The 19300-nt window shown below is 37.0% G+C and overlaps 1 protein-coding gene and 1 pseudogene across 6 annotated transcripts in view; both read right to left on the reverse strand.

Annotated features, from left to right (window-relative positions):
- LOC109055155 (rho guanine nucleotide exchange factor 4-like) overlaps positions 1-1985 on the reverse strand; it is an 82411-nt gene extending 80426 nt beyond the window's left edge. For 3 of the 6 annotated variants that reach the window (XM_042717995.1, XM_042717997.1, XM_042717994.1), the window contains exon 1: positions 1360-1972. In XM_042717995.1, coding sequence (XP_042573929.1) covers positions 1360-1539 — 180 coding nt within the window. In that variant the 5' untranslated portion in view covers positions 1540-1972. Of the gene's footprint in view, positions 1-1359 lie in introns of all 6 variants that reach the window. The other 3 variants (XR_006153984.1, XM_042717996.1, XM_042718000.1) reach the window with 3 other exon arrangements.
- A 2474-nt stretch (positions 1986-4459) lies between these two features.
- Positions 4460-19300, reverse strand: part of LOC109055160 — a 28019-nt pseudogene continuing 13178 nt past the window's right edge.

The raw sequence follows: 19300 nt of genomic DNA on the forward strand, positions 1-19300 counted from the left end.
TTATTTCCTCAATAGTCCAAGAAACCACTTTGTTGCTGATGTTTGGGCATGCAGAGATTCTAGCTACGCCTTGCTTAGAATAAAAGATGCTAAAACCCAGATAAACCCCTAACAGGTCATTGTGAAGTTGCTGTGATTTGCAGCAAATTGGCAGCATTTCACAGGCTGGTAGAGGGATAGCGCAATTGCCACAGTCAGCCAGCCATTACAGACGTTTCAGTGGCCTGAGAAACACTGCACTTTTGGAACAGGTTCAAGGACTTGGCTGCATTTTAACAGGCAAATATGGAGACAATACAAGAAATGGGTCTTATTGAACTGAAAAGCGAGTGTTACTTAATTGGAAGTTGTTTGTTTTAGTCCCATAAACAGGCTGAAGGAGATCAGACCAGTTCTGATTTAATCAAGGACAGTAATCAGAACAATTACATTTGCCCCTTACAATTTTTGGTATATAAACCTTACCTTTCACAGACCCCCAACAACCATTTAATGTACTTACAATGGCCAGTGTGAAGATGATTTCACACCTTTCAACTGCATCATATCATAATATGACTGGGGTATAAAAAGGGTGAGATTGAGGGGAAGGGTTGGGTAGTTAAATACTGATGAGCTTAACAGACCTCCTGGGTTAGGGAAGGTGGAGGGTCTGACTCCACTCAAAGCACTTTTAACTTTCTGACTGGGAGGGAGTCTAGCAAACCTTCACCATCTGTTATGAACAAGACTATACTCTACATCAGTTGTTCTCAACCAGGGGGCTGGGTCTCACTAGGGGGTCTCGGCAAACTTCCAGGGGGGCCTCGGTATATTATAAGTTCGATTAAAATAGTTTTAATTGAAATGCTTAGATATTTGTAAAGACTGAAAACCCATGTCTCATATAATAATTATACCTACACTTTTTATGACCACATATCTACTTTTAACATTTGTACTCTTAAAAATAAATTTGTCATTCTACACAGCTATTTAAGTGAACCGCCAAGATACATTTTACTTAAAAGCATAATGACTTGACAAATGTTTTAAAATTGTATACTTAATGCAAAAATAAATGAATAAATAAATAAACAAACAAACCTGCTAATGGTATAAGAAAAATAAAACTTGCTTTAAAGCATGAAGTCAGTTCATTTTTTTATTTATTATTATTATTATTATTTTTATTGTATTTTTTTTTTTTCGGGAAACAATACTTAACATTCTTTTCTATTTTTCTTTACAAGTAAACGTTTCTTGATTTAAGAATGTTCAGATATTTATATTGGAAAACAAGACAAATATACCGAGTAAAATATTCATATTTTGAGGGTCATTATTTCATGTTGTACTTTCAAATGTAACATGCCTTACCTGACACAACTTTACTAACGTCCAACAAAATAAGTACGCAGAGAGGGAGAACTTCGCTCTCATGTATCTCTCCGGTAAGCAGGCGAGATGCATCTGGACCTCATCCAGTCCTCCGTCTCCAGAACGCTCCGGTTCACAACCCTGCGTCTCAGTACCGTTCCCAGCGCCTGCCTCTTCCATGTTTACAACTATTTCAACAAGTTTAAAAGCCCTTTAGGATAGGCAAAGCGTTCTAACTGTACCTGTCTGCTTCATGTTGGTTGTTATAAAGTCCTCTGAATGTCACAGAAGGCAAAGGCTCTTGAAAAGTGCATGACATTTTTTGGGTACTCAACCGCGGGTGATAGTGCAAAGTTTATTTTACCGCTGTCAGTAGTTTAAACATATTTTCCAGCTCCGCGAAACGCGAGATTTAGGCTACTTGTGACGCGGCGGTGTATAAAAACCAGTGCAAAAGTCTCTGTGGTGTGGTATAACAAATTCCTCCGTCCAACGTTGTTTGTCGGTGACAGCCGGGGGGAGAGGAGTGAGAGTTTCACATCCAGCACCTCCTCCGTCTACAATAAACGAGCGACGCGACAAACCTGAACGCGCCCTCCAAGTCGCGAATTTGTGTACACTGCCAGCTATCAGAGTAGTGGATGGAATTCTGACGTCAACGCCCCCGGTGTACCAATCAAAGAGTTTGTTTACACGTGCAGCGCGACGCGACAAACTAGAACACTCACATTAAAATCAATGAAATCATCTATGTACGTTCATTTGCACTGTAAACAACTTAAGTGTGGATTCGGATGTGAATTATGAGGTCAGTTGCGTATTTTAAGCAGTTTCTTTTAATAATAGATCATTTATTACTGTCAAGAAATGCAGTATAAGCTTTACATACCCAAGGACCCTCATCCAGACAGGGACCACCAATATAAAATAGATTATAAAACAATAAATATTATTAATAAATGATTTAATAAGATCAAAATCATTGTCTTTAAGGAATAGTTCACATGAATATATACATTTGTGGAAAATGTAGGCTACTCACCCTCAGGCTGTACAACATGATGTACATAAGATTGTTTCTTCATCTTCATAGCAATGCATTACTTACTCACTAATGGAACCTGAGTGCAGTGAATGGGTGCCGTCAGAATGATAGTCCAAACAGTTGATAAACACATCACAATAATCTACAAGTAATCCACACAACTAGCTGATCAGTTAATGTATTTGAAGCGCAAAGCTGTGTGTTCATAATAAATAAATTCATTATTAAGGAGTTTTAACTTTAGACCTGGCCAAAATACCAGACCAGTCCATAATAATGCTTCCTCTAGTGAAAATGTCCACCCCCTTTTGTCCTCTAACATCAAAATACACCAAAATATTTGTTTGGGACTTCGGACTTGCTTGTAAACAGCACTTGGTCTGTGCATATTTCTCTCCTGATCCAGATGAGATGACTTTTTCACTGGAGAAAGCAATATTATAAATAGAGGACACATTTTAGCGAGAACGGTTTGAAGTTAAAAACAACCTAGATGGTTTGCTTGCTACAAACATACATCTTTATTCTCTTCATAAGATGTTAATTGATGGACTTGAGTCCTGTGGATTACTTGGGGATTATTGTGATGTTTTCATCAGATGTTTGAACTTTCTTTCTGACGGCACCCATTCACTGCAGAGGATCCATTGGTAATGTAATGCCAAATCTCTCCAAAAACTCAATTTTCAGCAAATTTTCATTTTTTGGGTGAACTATTCCTTTATCTTGCATGTCATACTGACCCCTGCTGTATCTTCACAGACCCTTGGCCATAAAAACATTAAGCTCTTTATTGTATTATATTGACATTATTATAATCCATTTAGAGAAAAAGCATCAAATCAATGGCTCTGTGAAGAGAGAGTCATTTTTTTACACCCACATTCAATCACAGACTTGTTGACGTGATTTTGTCTTAAAGCACAGCCGGCGCCAGGCCTGATACAGGGCTCTGTTCAGTCACTCTGTTGTTTGCTTTGCTATTGTTCTGTCTATTAAGCAATGTCTGCGCTATAGTCAATACGTACATTGCTGACACCTCTGCTCAGAGTGATTTGAGTGTGAAATCAACCATTAGTACACCACAAATACAAAAAGATGTAATTTAAATGGATTCATAAATAGGTTTTTATTAATATTTAGTGACAAAGGCAAGTACATCAATATAAATATTGCACAGAACTACGATTAATTGTCAGCTGCCCTGTCTTGAAAAGAATATAATGGCACTAAGAGGTGACAAAATAACCGTCTTACTATTCCATTCCAACAAAATCAACACTTTAGATAGTTTATATAGTCTACAAATTCATGCAACACATTCGTTTTGCAATATAGTCATTCATATTATTAGGATATTGTCAGTGGTTCAAACATTACATGCTATTATCTGTTATCTAATTCTTGGATTTTGACACAGCTTGTCCTGAGAAGTAATATAATTACATTTGTACAATAAATACAGCACAGATAAAACAACTTCCCCAATTTTAAGTTTATCAAATAATATGAGAAAAAGTAAGCTATCTGAAAAGCTTCTGTTCAGTGCTTACATTTTTAATTGTCAATGCCAAACTAGAGTGCTTTTATTGAGGATTAACATTGCATTCATTACTGACACCAACTCTGTACCAGATGTTGTTATGGCTGATGCTGATCTAATGGAAAACAGGTTGAGGCCCTGAAATATAATACTTTACTAATAGCTGCTCAGGTTATAGCAGAAAGGGCTTCTTCGAAATGACCCTTTGGCTTACATTTGTTTAGAGCAAGGATTGCGTGCATATATAGGCCACTTCTAAAGGTACCATTTCTTTGGTACCTGACTTTATCTTTTAAAATTTTGGTTTATTCATATTAGAGGTGGGTGATATCACCGAAATCTTATCATGATATGAGTAATTTTATTGCACGGTAACAATATATATCACATTATGATTATTTTTGCTTTAAATGAGGTCTTTAGAATATCAATTTTTTATACCATAGAAACTACACTAAATAAAAAAAAAAAAAAAAATAAAACAAAAAATAAAAAAAAAAAAAAAAAAAAAAAAAAAAAAAAAAAAAAAATCAACCTCAATAAACACAAGAGTGATTAAATAAGAAACTAATTACAAACAGTACAACAAAAAAAAAACTACGGTAGAACAAACAAATAAAAAATGCTACATTGTATAATCAAATAAATAAAAATCTGCATATTCTTCACTATTTAAATTAAATATATATTTCTTCTTATTAAAGTTACAAAAGTGATTTAGTCAAGAGCAGTGAGAGATTTCCTCTCTTCTGCTGTTTGATTTACATGCATGACAGACAGCAGGAATATTAGACTGCTGTCACTTTAAGAGCTGCCCAGATCCAATATACTGTTACACATGTGCTTTCTTTCTCAGCTGTTTGCTTTCACTTAAGACCTTAATTACTGTATTTATGAGGAAACTTGCAAAGACGCCATTTTGATACATACAAGTGTGTGTATTTAACTGTTCCAGGCCTATAAAATGGCAAAAATAACTCCGTTCAATACTTACGTTATGAGCATCGTCTTCACGTGCCCCTTTCTGACAGTGCTTAATATCACTTGTTTTTAAACTGCAATGCTTACAAACGCATGCAAACTATATTGCCCACCCCTAATTCATATATACAGTACATCCATAACCATTAAGATCGTATATATAAATGGCTCGAAGTTAAGTACAATGTTAACTGGCCACCAAAATATAGATGTACAGACGTCTATTTTTAAGCAGATAACTGTCTGTTCAAAGATAGATGTGAAGACATGTATAGATTAATAGTCATACCAGGGGTTGTATTTATGGGAATTCTGTTCAATAACAACCCTAGGCAGTCTAGGTTGAGTTGAAGTATTTACCAAGTGAAAAAGGGACAGAACTGGCAGAATTACATTCCAAAATGGACAAAGACGACAAGTAAAAGTGCCACCTGCCTGCTTTGTGAAGAGGCCTACTATATGTATGAATGGACCCTTTTTGGGGGGCTCTCATCAATTCTGGTCACATCAGCCAGATCAGAGACGTTCTTTCAAAGGGCTACTTTACCTCATTTATTCACTGATACACAATTATCCGTCTCTGTTTTGAACTTTAATTGGACAAATGAAAATGCAAAGTTGATTCCATTGCTATGTCTCCAGCTGTCCCAATCCTTTCAATAAATTGGCTGTTTCTCTTCCAAACTCCAGAATAGAGCTTTTCAAAAAGCTTGTCAGATTGTTTCGATACACAAAAACAAGCTAAAGTATAACTTCCCACAATGTCAAATTCCATAACTTTTTTTTAATACAACAGTTTAAAATGCATCCCTTGGACATTAATAAAGTGTTACTGTAGTTATTGCACTAGTATGTACTGTCACTGATCCTTGGTTTGAAAACTCCAGCAATAAACTTGCAATAAAAAATAGCAGTGATTGCAGAAACACTATGGAGAGAGAAAAACACTGATATGACAGGTTTCAGACAAATGACACTTTTCAAACAAACAGATCAACAGACCTGTTGTTGCTCCAGGCTGACAGTGTCGCATGCTGAGTTGACAGTAAAATAAGCAAACATGTCAGATTTCTTGCGGACGAAAGGTAGAGACTTTGACAGCTGGTCGAGAGGTCAGCTGACCGGAGGGCTGAGGTACTGGACGAAATAAACGATTTTAAGACAGTCAGGATCCACAAATTCAGAATCTGTAAAAAAAAAAAATTAGAAAAAGATTCAATGTTTCAATGTGCAAGTAGCTGTAAGGTTGAATCTCACCAAGAAATATGTCCCCCACCAAAATAAAAAAAACACATGAATAAGACTTAAAATAGAAATAAGAAATTATACATTTATAGATAAAGATGTTATGTATTTTGACATTATTTCTCCCAAAAAAAAAAAAAAAAAAAGCATACATTTTTGATAAGCATACATTAAACTACAACAAATACTATGATGTACCTGTCCACTTATTTAAATAATATATATTTTTTTCACATTACAATAAGGAGAATTTGATTTATTTAATTATTTGTAATCATTTATTGGTTGGACTGTCAACAACAAGAATTGTTGCTTAATGTGCTTAAATGTCACAATATAATAATAATAATAATAATAATAATAATAATAATAAAAATAACAAAAACAATAATAATAATAATAATAATGGTCCTAAACATTTCTTACATTTTTGTTTATGCAAACTATGATGTTTAGACAGATCTTGTGACATTCAAACACTACTGTGATCCTATAATTATTCATAAACTCTTTTAGCATCGGAAGTGAGTAAATTTCACTCCTGTCATTGTCATTGCCAATTATTTGGAGCAGCTGCACCAGATAAAGTACTCTACTTTGAGGCAAATGTTTGTTTCCTTTAAGCATCAACCAGCTCAACAAGGGTTTAGCGTTCCATCAGTGCAGTCTCTTCCCTTTCCATCTTAGTGTCCTGCACAAATAGCTAATTCCATCCCTCAGTATTGACAGTCCCCCATTGTGTCCCACGTCATTGGACTAAATCATCCGTAGAGTCATGAAACCAAACTAACAGCATGAGGCTTATTCCCTAAGCCAGAAAACAGAACAGAGTCCTGTTCAGCATCACCTCTCTCAATGGGCAGCAGTCAGCCAGCTCTATACATCTGCTCTGTAGTGGCTCCCGGGTTGCTAAGAACACTCCCAGGAGCACACTGATGGATTATAGACCAGTCAAAGCCAACATGAACCCCTTCCCCTCTGGCTGCAAGCCGAACTGCTGGAGAGCAGCATCAGATGAGACAAGCATGCATAGAAAATGTCCTGCTCTGATGAAAGATAATGTATGAGGAAATACAGACAGGCTTAGTTTGATTCTGGTGAAGAAATGCAGGTGGTTTAACCATTCTGTTCAATCTCATACTGGGTTTGTGATATGTCTTTACTGCCACATAGTGGCCAAACTACACTTTTACAGTGTAAAAAAAAACAGTTTTATCTGTAAACCTCTCCATTTAATTAAAAACAAACATGTCAACATCTATCACTTCATAATAAAACATATTTGGCTGAACTGTTCCCCCCACCATGCTGCAAGATACTGGTGGCTTAGACTGAATACACGCTTTCATATTTTCCAGATGTGCATGCAAACAGCTGTCTGTTGTGTGAAGATCCACTGAGAGCTGAGCAGGAAATAAAAGCATGTCAATAGACCATTCACTGCTCATGTCGAACCCTGTGACCATGATATTACCATCCAAAACAAGCCGAGCAATATACCTACCACATTCAAATACATTTCCTGCTAAGGAAAACAAGCTTCACATTTTTATTGTACACTGATTTTGCAATAAGAAACACAAACTCTAACAAAAAAAAAATGTTTGATGTTGTCCTGGTTTTATTTGCTTATTTATCTCCTAAAGCAGCTCTGTTAAGAACAGGCACAGACTGAAGGTGGATAAAAATCCACTTTAGTCTGATTAGAGTGAAAGGGAACTCAAAATGAGTTTAGCATCTATGCTCAGCATTTTATGGTACACAGGCAAAGTAATAGTTAAAAGGCTATTTGTCTAAAACTTGTTAGGGTTGATTTGGTTCTTTACCATTTCCCAAAATTCCACATCATCTAACATTGCACCTAGACTACTGGTTCACTTCCAAGGGGGCCAAGGGATGACTTAAAAATATCTAATATGGTAAAATTAAATATATATACTTTTTCCTCTCAATAAATATAATTTTATTTAAAACACATACAGAAAAAAAAAATATTTAATCTTGATTAATTTAATATATCAATACTCCCAGGTTGAAAACAAACAGCATTGTCATAAATCCTTAGCCAATATGAGGGGGGGGGGGGGTAAATATTGTGCTGGACAATGGGGGGGCCTTCAAGACAAATAATATGTAAACATAAATGTTCCTTAAGAGTAAATAAGTATATGTAGCAACCTGCAATCTGACACAATCAGTGCTCTTGTGGTACCACATTTTGGGGCCCCTTTTGGCAGCAGAAATGGGGGAAGCAGATTTGCAAAAGGCTATAAAATGTCTATCAAAAGTTTACAAAAAAATGAAGAAAAATAAAAACATTTAGGACATTTTACCTTTGAATCAAATTCTTTTTCAACAGGACTAGGCAGCCTTGTTAAATTATTAACAAGCTATTCTCCTCAAATTCCATTTACTTTCAGTTCCACCATTATAATTTTAAATTATTAATTACCACAGGTCAGATGTTTTCTTTTCAGACAAAAAGTCCTAATCACCAAAAAGGATCTAAGCAAAATAAAAATAATAAAATCATCATCAAAACACAACTCCATACACCTAAGGAATATAAAACAATTGCATGAAAGAATTACCTGCAGCATCAAACCCTAAATCAGAAGCTTACGACACTCACATCATTTCCACACTCATGCTGGTACACTGCCAATATACTGAGAGCTTTCCCATCTAAGTGCTGTTGCTATGGTTTCAAGATATCAGCTGAAATATAGAACAAGACAGATATGTAGGGAGGATATCTGACCTTGAAGCCCTATCAAAAGCAGCTCTGCTATCCTTAGTGCTCATTTACTTACTCTCGCCTGGAGAACTATAATTCTAAAGCTGCCAAGTAAGTCATTTATAAAGTAACAAATCCAGAGAGATGATGCTTATTGTAGATTTCAATGTATCCATATTAATGTATTTCAGTAGACAATGTGTAGCCATTTCAGATCTTTTTTGTGGAATAGTTTGCATGAGAGTACTAATAATAGACCAAATGACTAAACCCTCCCTCCCTCTAAAATCCTAATTACACATTCAGTCCATCAAAGCTTAGTGACGCACACACCACACAACCTATAGATCAGAGTCTTCGAGCACCTCTGCTGACCCAGCTACAGCAGAATCATTCCCAGAAAGCCTTCAAATGCTGAGACACAAACACTTCCCCTGACACAAGCACAAAACAGTGGCCACTGACTCCCTTATGATGTAATTAAAGAAGAGGTTTTAAAGGCCCTGATCTGCAAAATGTGCTTCTGCACTATAATGACTGGCAGTGTAAAAATAAACTACTTTGAAAATGCTTTAAAGAAGATATTAGAATAGTTTAAGTATTATGCTGTTGAACCTTTACAATTTTCCTATTTTTTAAAAAAAAACTGCATAATGCTCTCCTCCTGCAACTGACAGCCTGTTACAGTACAGCATGCCAATTTATTCACCTCTTGCCACTGTTTGTGAGTGAACTAAAGGAGAAATTGCTTGCTGTGAGTATACCTGCAAGGCATGTGAGAATTTGACAGCAGAAGAACTAAGTGACATGTTTCCTCTGAGGCCTCACTAGCAAAGGTGCTTCTCAAGCACCCCTACAGTCATTAATAATAAAACTTTTTTAGCTCTATTTTTCTTGCAATAAGATTACAGTAATTTGGAAAGCTACATATATATATATATATATATATATATGTATGTATGCAATACTATATGCATGACACGACAAATTGTCTTAAGCCATAATAGGAGTGTCAACACTTGAAATCTAGAGCTTAGGAAATTTAAAAAAAAAGAAAAGAAATTAATGAACTGGATAGTCACCATGACATGTGACAGTGGCCATGTCCTGCAGTGTGGCAAGTGTCTAAATATATTTTAGACTGCAGATTGCAATTATTGTATCATATTTAATGCCAAATGTTTAATTAAATAAAATATTTTTAATAAGTCTAACCGAATTTGGATGGATGGATGGTTGGATGGATGGATGTGACAGCACTGAAAAGACATAATTGTGCAAATATGTATTAACTCTTAATTAGATAAATCCAGCACCTGTTTCACTTCTTCATTCGGCATCTGCGTTCTACTTTCCTATCCCCTTGAAAGACACTGCATGATCCCTCACTATTCACAGCAGACTTCCTGTGATGCCGTAATCTATGCTTCTTTTTGGATGGGTTTCCCTCTTCCACCTTATTATGGTGGTCCTCTCTGCAAAAAAAATCTGAGGAGGCAGAGGCCATGAGAGGAAGAGATGTAGGCCTGGTAGCTTGAGATACGTCTGCATCACCAGATTCAACATCACATGGACCGTAAGTTTCCAACACCAAATCATCGGAAGCATTGGCAGTGACAAGTCCCTTAGTCTCTAAAAGGGAAGGTTTCACATCTTCAGAAAAGCTGGACCTCCTCAAACGATGTCTAGCCTGTAAGCCTCTCTCAGTAGTTGCCACTGGGCTTTTCTTATGCTTTGACTTCATGTATTTTTCAGATTGTTCTTTGTTCCTTTTTGCCAGTTGCTCAAGCACAAGGGCATCTCTTATCTCACAGCTTGAGGGAGCTTGAGTTAAGTTGATTTTCATAAAAGACAACTGACTAGCACACTGCTCAACAAGGGAAGCTATGCTGATGTCACTTCTTATCCCGCAGGTGCTGGCTGGAGAAAGTAGGTCTCTGGTAATAGGCTGTGGAGTGGATCTGGGAAGACTGGCATGGGCCCAAAGGTCTGAAGTCTTGATGTGCTCAATGAGAGACATACAAGAACGGCATAGGTGCATTTCTTTAGCTCCATTTTTCAGCGAATTCTTGCAGGATTCACAAAGAGAATCCTTGTTTATGGCCAACACAAACAAAGACCTTGTCCCAGAGCCAGGGGAGCTTACCATTGGGGACTGCAAATCTCCACCTGTAGTCGTAGGAGAGTCAATATTGAATATCCTGAAACACACACCACTCATTGGGGTCCTAGGCTGGCTCTCTGGGGAGGCCAAGGTTGACATCACTGTTTTTGTATCATATTTTGAAGGCAGAACACCAACACTTTTTTGACTTGACTCTTTGAAATGAACAGTGTCTCCTCTACCGTTAACAGTTCGTGCTCCTTTTGTTGGTTTTCTAACCCTTGCTGACTGGGTTTCGCATCTCAGACATACATCCCTTGTATCTTCACTGTTAATTTTTGAAGATCTCAATTCTGTTGGGTTGCTTTTGTCTGTCCTATGCTTTAGCCAGTTAACTATACCCATAGCCATAGATATCTCAGTGTCACAAAGCTTTAGTAAACAATCCTTCCCCATCCATTTACTTTGCAGAAGCTCTTGACCAACAAAGTCCTGAGCCAAAGGTGGGGCAAGGTTCTCCTCTGCTCCAACATGGAAGCTGTACATGGACAATGGAAGATCACTGCACTGACCAACAATGCTGTCTGTTAGATCGAGCTCATCATCAAAGATTGGGGTAATCTCTGCCTCGCTGGGGTCACAGAATAGCTCATAAAGAGCATCTCCACTGTACGTGTCCCTAGGGAACTTACTGGAGTGTACTGGAGTGAGGGAACTTCTGCTGTGGTCCTCAAAACCAGGAGAAACATAATCATAGTAGCCCTCATCACTGGTGTTCCCTTGGTTGTCACTTTTGGGTGTTATCACATCAGTATTAAATTCCCTGATCTCAGACTCCACAGGTAGTGGTGTATTTGCTGTTACATCTTCTGACTTGGTTGTGGAAGGAGATTTTGTGATAGGTGTCGTGGATTTCGTTGCATGTCCTGGTGCTTTTGAACTTTGCCCTAATAGCAAAGTTCTGTTTAGGGTTTCCCACAACCCAAACATATCCAGGACCTCAGCGTGAGCTGGAGAGGCCAGACATTCCTTACCTCCCTGGAAACCTACAGTAGTAGGGCTTTGCTTTGGAGGTTCACGCTCTGGACTAAGAACCCCCTCAGGTGATACGAGATCATCAGCAAATATCTCACCACATCCAGCCTGAGATCCAAAGCTTTTTAATGAAGCAGCATCCTCACAGACATTAGCACAACAATCACTGGAAGAATCTGAGGGCGTCTCACTGAGTTCGTCATTAAATCTGCTTCCTGCAGTGGTACGCTCTCTGTGCCTTACCGTCTTCCTCGTCCGTTTCAATGATGGAACATTTTCACCTACAACACGACAAGGTGTACTTGGTGACATAGCTTTCTCATGTTTGTGTCTTTTGTGAACAAACAAGTCCTTAATGGCCTTCCTAGGTTTCCTCAGGGAGATCCTCTTTTTAGGAATGGATTTGGCTATGCAGGGCACAAAGGGCACTTGAGGCGTTAGGTTACGGTAATCGATGATTTCACGACTGCTGCCAGATGCTTCCCGATTCTCACGAAGCAACTTTAGGGGCACCTCGAACCCTGAAAAGCTGACACTGGTCACCAGCTTATGGTGATGGCGCCAGTTGGTCCCATCTTTGTATCCAGGGCTCTCAGCTTGCTGCTGTCCCATTCCTCTCACACAGTCATGGGTTCTGCTTCTTCTAAAAGAGCTACGGAGCCGTCTGTGACCTTCTGAGAATGTATCACTAACCCCTGGAGACAGCATGGCCAGAGTGTCTGGCACAGGCAGTGAGGATGGGCTTTCATCAGTACTGTGTGTATTCACAAATCCATTATTCATGGCGATTTGAGATTTGTGCTCTTCAGGCCCTTTACATCGGCCATGTGCCTTACTTGACCTCTTCCGATCATCTGAAGAATCTTTGCTCTTTGACAGCTCCATGTTTTCATATACATAACTGTAACTAGACATGAGACAAATACAGGATACAGTAAATATAGGAGGATTATTTGTGATTTTTATTTAACTGTAATTTAGGCCATTTTTCAAATATTTTGTAATATTATATTGTACTTAAATTATAAATGTGTTTGCTATCTCGTCCTTTATCACTCAAATCTGAACAAGATTAAGAACATTTCAAAGAAACTTAACAAAAAAAAAAACATTTTTATGTCTAATGTTTTTAGTTTTTGATGCGTTTGAATCTACACTTCAAATTGGCTATGAGATCAGAGAGAAATTTGAACAGAAACTCACATCAAACGAATCTTCAAAACAAGTAATGAACATTATTTCAGAGAAAAATAAAAGAAACATTAAGATGAAGACTGCTCTTATCAGCTGAACAACAATGTTGAAAGGATTTTAAACTCATTCACATAATTGTAATGCAGATCCCACATAACCTATGTGTCTGGGGGTTTTCTTTTATTATTCCTGACAGCTAAAACATTCACTGCCATACATATGTGAATACTATTCAGTAATATTAAACAGTACAGCGACAATATTATTTTGATGTATGCTATTATTAGACGTAATCGGGTAAATTGTAATACGTCTAGTAGTATTTATACTACGCATATTTTAAAGTAGATGACAGGTTTATTCGTAGTAAAAAAAATAATAATAAAAAAAGGATGTTATTGTGCACTTCGTTGATATCACAAGGACAGTCTGTGTAGCTTATAAAATAGGTCACACAAGAAGCCTATATTATGACAAGATTGAGCATTATTTGGCTCTATAATTTCCAATAAACAACGGGTCATACTAACGGTAACGAGCCAATCGTAAATGCCTGACAAAAACAAAATGCCATTGATTTTATATTTAGGAATAACTCCGGTTTGTAACGTACTCTGCCCTACTGGCTTCCAGCTCGTCGTTCGATTTCATTTAAGCAACGCCTTGATACACACGTTTTTGCCCAAAACCCAGCATACTGAATTCCAATAAATAAACGAATTCGAATAGCACGTCATTTCAATACATACCTGAAGCAGATTGTGACAGAAGGCGTTTGGCGGGAGCTGGTGTTTCACAGGCGCGTGACAGGATGGGATGCTCTCTGGCTGTCAGCGCGCGTGTGAAGATAATTAGGATAGCCAATCAGAAGACAGAATAACGCTCACAACACAGCATCAACACTCACTGATCATACCCCTGGATACAATGAGCGCGGAACGTTTTCACACTCTGTGGACACTGAAATATCACTGAAGGGCTTTCATAACATTTCTGGTTGAGAAACAAAGCCTCCAGGCTCGGCTCAAACGGAGTATTAAGAATATATTCTCCTAAAAAAAAAAAAAAAAAAAATGAAAGAAAACCAGTGTATCACACCAACCCACTAATTCCACTCCAGCTATATTATAAAAAAAGCAATTTGAATCCTTAGAATCATTTTAAATATTTAGTGCTAAAAGCTAATGCTTAATATTTGCTTGTATTATTTCACTAATGCTTATATTTTACTTGTGAATTTCTTCAAAACAAATCAAAAGAATGAAGATTCTTGAAATGTGGACAAAATTTAATTAACGTTTTGAGGAACACTGAAAATAACACTGACAAACATAACCATTTTTGAAAAAAAAAAAAAAAAGTACAGAACTAAACAGAAATATGTTCTCCAACTCTAAAGTGCAAATGTCGATCACAGATAAGGACCCCATCCAAGGTACATGAGGCACAGGAGGTTATCATCCGTGGCTTCCTGAATGAGGTAGTGTACATGGCCCTCAATGGACAGAGACAGGCCCATCACTTTATTCCTGTTCTTGATCATTCCCTGAAGATGCTGCTCTATGTCCAGAACATGAGTCTTAGCCTAGAGTGGAATAAAATTAAATTATGGTTATTTACTTATTAACCATCACTTAAGCTCATTACTTAATCTATAGTTAAAATGCAGCAGCTCAAATTGCATGTAAAGACGAGGCACTTAAAGTACTCAAAACAAGTGCATTCTAATTTCTAACCATAATACCTTGTTTATTCATAATTCAAGCCTGCTCAGCTGAATATAAAAGCACATATGATAGACATCATAGGTAAGGATCTTCAAGTACTTTCTCATTGAGGATATCTCCAGATTCTCTGACTTGTGTCTTAGAGGAACCCTTGACAGGTTTACTCCACTCTACCAAAGGATCATGCAGGAATGTTCTTAAAACACTGGTGAAAAGGAATAAAAAGACATCATGAAATTTTAAGTATTACACAAATACTGTATGAAATGTTAAACTCATGACACAAATCAAACACACTCAACATAGAACAGAGATTTGGTTTGAGAAATTTTTCAGAATTCATGCACTTTTCACTTATTTCATTAACATTAAATTTGATCAAAAGTGACATTAAAGGGTTTCAAAGGTTTCTATTTCAAATAAAGGCAATTCTTATAAACCTTCTATTTACAAGTATAAGTTACATTTTAAAATATATATTTATATTTTCAAATATAATATTTCACCATATCACAGTTAGTCCTGTATTTTTAATCAAATAAATGCAGCTTTTCAACCCCAAACTTTTGAACTGTAGTGTAAGTTTGTCTGCCTGTGTACATTCAGAGATGTTGACCTCATGAGTGGCTCTCTCTGGTCCCTCGTGAGTCTGAGTGTGACTTCACAGGCCTGTCTGAACAAGCCCTCTGTGCCCATCGGCCCCATCGCATGAACCATGTTCTGAGTGAGCCGGAAGGGAACCACCTCAGAAACATCAAATGTCTCTCGCTTAAGTACCAAAAACACATTTATTCTTCAGTTACCCAAAGATATCAAATATAGGGAGTAATAAAATGGTCACATTCCTCATTTATCTCACCTTGTTGAAGAGGCAGTTGAAGTTCACATGGACACACTCGCCAGTTAGGGAGTCAAACAAAATGCTCTCTCCATGGAGATCGCCAAGGCCAAGAATATAGCCCACCACAGACATGACCGCAGTAGAGCGACAGTAAGCAGACCTGCTGTTGTAACTGTGAAATGCCACATTTGTGCTGTGTGTGAAGACATTCAAGTAAGTGCTTTTCTAATGAATTACTCAAAACTCATTTTACTGTGCAAAGATACTTTGAATATGAATAAAACTCTGAAAGCCTGTAATATACAGTATACCAAGAAGTGGGATCAGGAAACGTCCGTAGGAGCAACTGAAAACCACCAATGAAAAACTGGTGGGTGTCTGGCACACAGCACATATTTGTGCAGCTTCAGCTTCTCCTGAAAAGATGCTGTTTTTGGCAAAATCAGCTTTCACAGCTCTGTCCCACTGACATAGATCCCTGTTCAAAAAAGACACCAATTTCACAATAAAAAAAAAAATGGAAGTGAAAACAGTCTGGAAAAAAAAACTTAATATTAAAACAGCATGTGTTACGCTTTCTAGAATTGAAATATTGGTTAACCGACATTTCATGCCTACATAAAATACATTACCATTCAAATAAAAATGTATTAATGTAATATTTATATGTTAATGTATTAAAACAGAAATGTTGTGAAACTAATATAATTTAAAATAACTGTTTTATTCTATTTGAATATGTTTTAAAATGCATTTTATTTCTGTAGTGGCAAAACTGAATTTTCTTCAGTGTCACATGATCCTTCAGAAATCATTCTAATATGCTGATTTGCTGCTCAAGAAATATTTCTTATTTTTATCAATGTTGTAAATAGTGCTGCCTATTTTTTTTTTTTATTATTACATTTTTCCAGGATTCTTTGATGAATGTGAAACAGAAATCTTTTGTAACATTATAAAATGTCTTCACTCCCCTTTTTTGTTTTTAGCAATTTAATGCATACTATCAAAAAAAAAAAAAAAAAAAAAAAAAAAAAAAAAAAAACTTACTGCCCCAAAGATCTGAATGGCAGTAGGCCTATGTTTATTTATTTGGTGATAAAAACAACACATAGCATTACTCCATTATGACACACTTTATAACCTTAAGAGAACTAGAGGCTATGAAATCAGCACACCTTTCTCTTTATACAGCTTCTTGAGGATGTGCCATAAACATGCCGTGTTGTTGACCCAATATATTATGCCACACTCTTCATTCAGAGGGATGGCTGCGTATGTCCAAATGTGCAAATCCCTCTGTCTAGACTCTGTATCTTTCCTCAAAGACTAACAAAGGCACATTTTGTTTAGAAAAGTTCTCAGGAAAATGCAGTTCATCGTTCAAGTAAATCGTGAACAGCACAAATCTAGTACCTTATTAATGATACAGTTGAACTCCATCAGGCAGCAATCTGTCCTCAGGTCATCTTTAGGTTTGCACATCATGGTGTAGAACTTTCCATCAGAGCCCTTGAGCGAAAATTTTTTTTGCTTCTGTAAAGATACCAAGATCTCAACCTTCATGTAATGAAACGTATAATGATATCACGAATAAAGTATCGTCGAAAATGAGAGTGATGCATTATGTGCTCAAAAACTGGAGTATAGTGGGCCTGACTGTGTCATCGAAGCCAGCGAGGTAGACCCAGTGTCCTGGAAAGGCATTATGTTTGGGGTTGGCTCCTCCAGTGGAAGGCAGGGTGGGTATAAGGACAGACTGCAGGGGGATGGGGATCTGACTGAAGGTGGGCTCTTCCACCAGTTTCTTCAGCATTTTGAAGTGTACACTCATGCTGAGGGTGCTGCTGTTCCCGTCCACCTACACAATTAAACAGTCAAGAGTAATTTTAGAACCAACTGATTTTAAAATGAATGCCTACGGGGAAAGTTGAGGAATGCTAAAGATTCATAATAAATGCATAAAAGCTGTTTCCTTGGAAATCTAAATATTCTTTTCTTGCTAGCGGTACAGTCTGTCCTACTGGTTTATTGCCGAGCTCCACCAGCTTGTCAGTCAGTCTGTTGGCATCTCCTATAAATTTCCCAAATGACTCATTTAGACTGACAGCCTTCTTCAGGATCAAGAAGCATACATTACACAGCTGATTTCCATGAAAAGACATTATTTATGGTTGTAGATGTGACTGAGATGTATGACCTGTTGAGGGAAAGCCAAGAAAACTTTGGCCACAATCTCCATCAGCACAGCAAAGACCTCGTTGTTGGAGTGGCAGATTTGGGAGATGAGCTGTGAGAAGGCCGTGAGGAACTGGTAGGGCGAGAGGTTGCTGGTGTGTTCGCTGATGACAGACTTGATCTTAGTGAGTTCAGCACCCATTTGGGCTCAGTCAGAGCGATGGAGGAAGCTGGTGTATCATGGTGGTCTGTTATAACTAGTACATTGATTTTATTAACTAGGCCACTGCAAATTCAGTTCCATTAGGCAAGAAAAAAAAACAACTTCACAATATGAATAATAAAAATAACACAACTAAGAATTACACCTAGTATCACAACAATACTATTAATATTTTCACTTTTTTGTAATATTGCACTTTCTCTTTTAGCAAATCCTTCAATTTTTATCATTAGAAATTAATTACTGGTCAACAAACGATTTAAAAGGTTGAAATATTTAAAGAACAATGCATATGAATCTGCTCGATTCATAATCAACGCATTGATAAAATGAGTCAATCTTTTAACTGTTTATTTTTAAAACTATAATAGCTAATCGATTTGATGGATTATATTGACTTATCAATTGCAGGCCAATAAAAAAATTGAAATATTTCAAAATCAATGCATATGATTCTACAAGATTTGTAATCTATGTTTTTGTAATACAATAAGTTAATCATTTAAATGCTTAGTTTTAACACTACAGACTATCGCAAATCATTTTGTGTTTTACCTTTTTCAAACTCATAAACTTTGGCTCCGAAGTCTAGCCATAAGGTTAGCATTCTCAGCATGGCTTGATAGAGGTACTGACTGCCAAACTGCAGGGCTCTATGAAGAGAGCAAGCATTACTGTATCCATCTACTGCACACACATTTAATTCAGAACTGCTCCTATAGGAGGACTACCAATAGAAAACATCTTACTTTCCGAAATATGTGACGATATAACGGATGAGGTTGCCCTGTCTTTCCAATTTGTTGTCAGTGACCATGGGCATCACCTTGTCATATTTGGCCAGATAGAAGTTACCATCCTCCCATTCTGGTAACAGATGTGTGACATCATTGCCATTGTCATTGTCTAAACTAGGGCTGAAGATATTTAATTGTGAAAAACATAATAATAATAATAATTTAAATTTAAAGAACCATTTTTCACTATAAACAATGAAACAATGGAAAAGTGCATTTATTTTACATTTACACTATGTTGACCACTTCATGTGTTTTAATAAAGAGAGTGTTACAGTACTTGAATCTCGT

The sequence above is a fragment of the Cyprinus carpio genome, chromosome B2, assembly GCF_018340385.1.
Source record: "Cyprinus carpio isolate SPL01 chromosome B2, ASM1834038v1, whole genome shotgun sequence".
Lineage (NCBI taxonomy): Eukaryota > Metazoa > Chordata > Actinopteri > Cypriniformes > Cyprinidae > Cyprinus > Cyprinus carpio.